Source organism: Opisthorchis viverrini (genome assembly GCF_000715545.1).
Source record: "Opisthorchis viverrini unplaced genomic scaffold opera_v5_276, whole genome shotgun sequence".
In the NCBI taxonomy this organism is placed as follows: Eukaryota; Metazoa; Platyhelminthes; class Trematoda; order Opisthorchiida; family Opisthorchiidae; genus Opisthorchis; species Opisthorchis viverrini.
Window position 1 is genome coordinate 3,200 of NW_008751931.1, and position 4,365 is coordinate 7,564.

At 47.5% G+C, this 4,365-nt stretch overlaps 1 protein-coding gene across 1 annotated transcript in view; it reads right to left on the reverse strand.

Moving 5' to 3' along the window:
• Window positions 1–304: 304 nt before the first annotated feature.
• Window positions 305–4,365, reverse strand: part of T265_09395 (hypothetical protein) — a gene marked incomplete at both ends in the record, with an annotated part of 12,163 nt that continues 8,102 nt past the window's right edge. Inside the window, one exon of the mRNA XM_009175442.1 lies at window positions 305–1,051. Within this exon, the coding sequence (XP_009173706.1) occupies window positions 416–1,051 (636 nt within the window). The remainder of the gene's footprint in view (window positions 1,052–4,365) is intronic.

The following is a 4,365-nucleotide window of genomic DNA, read 5'->3' on the forward strand; positions in this document are numbered from 1 at the left end:
ATTACCCTCCCCAATACAATGGGATTTGTTTGTCCTTTTTCTAGGGGAGTAAAGCAGAAAAGCAAGATCTTCGGGTGAGACAAGATCGCCATCCTCGAGTACAAACCACACTTACGGCAATTCCGATTGACAAGCAAGCTAGTAGTCTCAGTACGGTGCACTTCAGACTGTTGGCAAACCAAAGGTGCTGCACCGTCCGCAACTAACCTTTCCTGGAGATAATTTCCTGCTAAATCTACCGCACTTGGCATAAAAGTGGCACCGGACCATCAGGAAGTGAATACATTGAAGCAAAACACGTGTTCAACAGTGTCAAAATTTATTGTGGAAATATAGCAAAAAACAGATAAACGAATAAATGCAATCTTGGCCTGAGAATCTTCAATGGGCTTCCTACGCGATCTCGACGATAGGATTATCCTACAGTGGAATGAGTTGTGGGAGGAAATTGGGTGCAAGTTACCTGTGTACCATTGGTAAGCGTGGTTTGAGAAGTTCCATTCAAATGTTCCACATCACCGTTGGTATCAGGATTGTCGGTAGTAATCCTCGCTTTCTTCAGTTTCTGGGTTTCGTTGGGTATCGGAGTAATCTCCGACACGGTTGGCTCTGCGGCTGTCTCATCTGATACAGCTCGCTTCTTCCTGACTAGGTGTGAAATATCATCCACCACTTGAACGTTTGTGTCCGACTCCGTGCTTTTAGCAGCTGATGTCGAACTGCTCGACGTGATACCTGGCTGAGTGGCCGCAAGGTCTTCGTTGACTTCTGCATGCCGACGCTGAACATCACATACGAGAGACTCAACTTCCTTCAAGGAATTGCGTAAAGCTTCTAGTTCTACCACCTGGTCATCAAGCTTTTCCATTTCAGTTATCTTGGTTCTGATATTATTCGCATGTTGTTGCAGACAGGATACTGCATTTCGGAAACAAGTGCTCGCAACATCCAATGCCCCTGCAATTGCATGGGTGGTACCAAGCTGGTAATGAACTTCAGCAATATCGCGATGGTCATCGTTTAAGACTGCACTGCGGATGGTGAGGCAATCCTGCAATACAGTACATAAAAAGAAGAAACGTCACAATTATGGTGAGTCTACGTCAATGGTTTTATGCAAATTACAAGTAAGTTAAAAGTCTCCTGATTTGACGCTTTGATTTACAAAAGAGGGTAAGTCATTCAAATAAAAGCCCCAGTTAATGGTGATCGACAGGAAGACATGTTGCATACCAAGGGACACGTTGCTCATAGAGGAACTAGGAGGCCTGCGGGAGAATCCGAGTTACTACCTACATGAGTCGATAAGACGTGAGAAGTATTGAACATGTAGGGTGGAACGGAACAGAATGGTAAGAGGACTGGATTCAGACCATCCGCAACCACAGCCTCTAGATAACTTTACCAGTACATAGGGCATTTGTCAAGCCGTCTTAGATGCGACGCTCAGGTTGTGGCACCTAGGTGTGGGTAGGCAGCGTTCACCGTCTACTCAATAGACAGCTGTCCCGTAACACAATAAGCAGAAGCAACAAGCACGGTCTCAGTAGGACAGATATTTGTACCGGAAAAGTATTCCAGGATATCCAAAACATGCATGAAAACTATTCCGGTTTGAGATTTCTTGACTATCTCCAAGACCAACATATCCTAGCACACCAGAACCCGCAGACGATGTGCGAACCTTAGTTATCATGAGTATAGAAGCAGTCGATATCCACTCAAAAGACCATGGAACTGCAATAATTCAGTAGCAATCAACCAATCAATTTATCGGCTATAAAACATGTACCATATGCACATTGGCCACAGATACTACAGCTTTGATCACCGGAAAGTGGGAGGTGGGACATACAGTCAAGCCTTGGAAGCGACGGCACGTTTGTTTAGTTTCAGTAACGGGGTAGCTACACGTCAAAGGCGATAGCTTTGATGCATAAGAGCCATTGACTGCGCGAAAGGACCATTTCTGCCAGTCGTTAACCATTGGTGAGTTGAGTCCAAGGATCCCTATCAAGGGAGGCGGTAGTTATCGACCCCACAGTTTACTGGTTAGTGTTTTCATACTTCATTACCAGGTCATACACTGTCCACTCCAACGAGCGTTTCGGAGACACTGATGGTCAAGGATCGACAGCTATTGTGTGCCATCTGTACGCAGAGACCATGTTTCTGATCCACAAAGCACTATATAACGTAATGTATAAAAATGACCAAACGTTGGCGCCATAGGTGTTCGAGGCTGGTAAACGCTGCCCTGACTACCAATTCGAGAAACAATATCGTCTCGACTGTCCAGGTAAATAGATTTGTCTACCACGTCCGCAAGCGTGAGGTTCGGGTTGGATCTCACCTAGTTTTGAAGCAGGTGTAAAGCACATACCATACCATGCAAGAGAATAATAAGAGTTACCTAAAATTATTTCAAAAAGGAATAGTGTCCGTACCCTGAATGTCAGTGGGCGAACGTCTCGGGAGCATTTCGATGCCCGAGGTTTGAGAGGAAAGCAGAGGAATTTGAGCAGCACATCAATAACAAAGTTGGAGAGGAAAGGTGAGAGAGGGCAGTCTTCTTCTACATCACTGGACATGGCGAACTCAAGAGAAAACTTATTGCATACCCGTGCGCGACGAAAGGAGCTCGCGAACAGTGTTGGCCAGAAACAGACGTTCAAAAGCAATGAATTAGTTCCTTTCCATTATCCGTACGCTAGGCATCATCTCCAAATCTACCAGCAAATTGTACTTCTTCCGGTCTGTCATCCAAATTTGGCATTCGCATCATCAACCACGATGAACGCATCCGCTGTTACTGACTGGGAACACTGCGTCAGGTGATAGAACAACGCATCCAATCAGGGACGGAACCCAGCTTGGTTTTCACGAATGTGTCTCCGTGTCCAGTCAACATTTAAAGAACAAGACCACAGAGCACCTTCGATGCCACAGCTACCAGGCTGACGCCATGATGGTTTTCACACAGCGTCCGCGTACCCTTTTTCAAAATAAGAATGCTAATAGGCCCCATTCTGTGGACAGTCTTCACTTTATATCGCACCAGTTAGCTTCCTCAGATGAGCCAGCAGAGATCCTCCGCCTTCCTTAACGAGGGCCGGATACAGACCGCCCAGTTTTAGCGCCTTATCACGATGGAGTACAGCTGTTTCGTCCTTTGTTTTTTCTACAGACGTGCGATGAAGGTCCGTATTTCATTCCCTGAATGGACTATCTCCACGGGCTGTTGCGAAGGGCCAGCTAAACTGTTCTTCGAAGTGTCCGGCCCATCTTTTAAGTTGACGTTTCTGCAAATGGATTAATGAGCCGCCTTTTCCACTCATCGTCTTCACGACGACTGCATTCCTAGAGCAAGTCGATCGTATCAGCTGATATAGGGCACATTTTGCCATGCTTCGTCTACGTGCTCGCTACCAGTACAGTATTAGTTTGCCGTAGATAACAGCTGAGATAGCTGAGATCGATAATGCTGAGTTATGTATTTCTTCAAAGATGATAGATTGACATACTTCTTGCCGAAATGCGAGGGCCAGAGGTGAAACAAACTGTCAGGCGTGTACGCACCATAGCGTGATCAGAATCAAGTTGTGCCCCCGAAGAAACGGCAGTCTTGAGTTGTAGCTCTCAATCGGTGATCCAACCGGGCCCACGGTTATTTCCAGTTGCTGGCTGCCAGGTTACCCGTTTATGCCGAAAGTTTATACTGGTGAGAAACAGTTCATGATCAGCACACAACTGGAAGAATCGCGCTTCGTTATCTCGAGTCCTAGTCGATCACCCGAATGTGATTCCAGGGTGCCCCGACCTAAAGCTGCCACCTTGACGTTATGCCGAATATACTGGTGAGAAACAGTTCATGATCAGCACACAACTGGAAGAATCGCGCTTCGTTATCTCGAGTCCTAGTCGATCACCCACCCGTGATTCCAGGGTGCCCCGACCTAAAGCTGCCACCTTGACGTGGTGGTCGTGCTTGAGTGCCGCAATGGTCCCGCGGGCTACACTGGCTGGAACTTCGTTCCACAAGGCACAACCATGCCAGGAAGGCCAAAGGGGAGCAGCCAGACCAAGAACAGCGAGACCCCGTACTACGAGAAATCGTGGTACGGGGCGGTCTGGGGGTAAAGTCGTACTGTCCTCTGCGACAGGAGTGTGAAGGCAGTAAGGTGTTTCCCCCAGGCGACCAGCATGTCCATATTATGGAAGCAGCGATGCTGCTTTCCCCCGAGGAAGGACGGGTTAGAAAAGGCCGGCCCCAAAAACCGCACACTCCGATCGCCCAACGGTTGACCGTGACCGCCGGCGCATTATCCAATACGGTCGAAATACTTTTAAAGCCAAAGAGCCCGG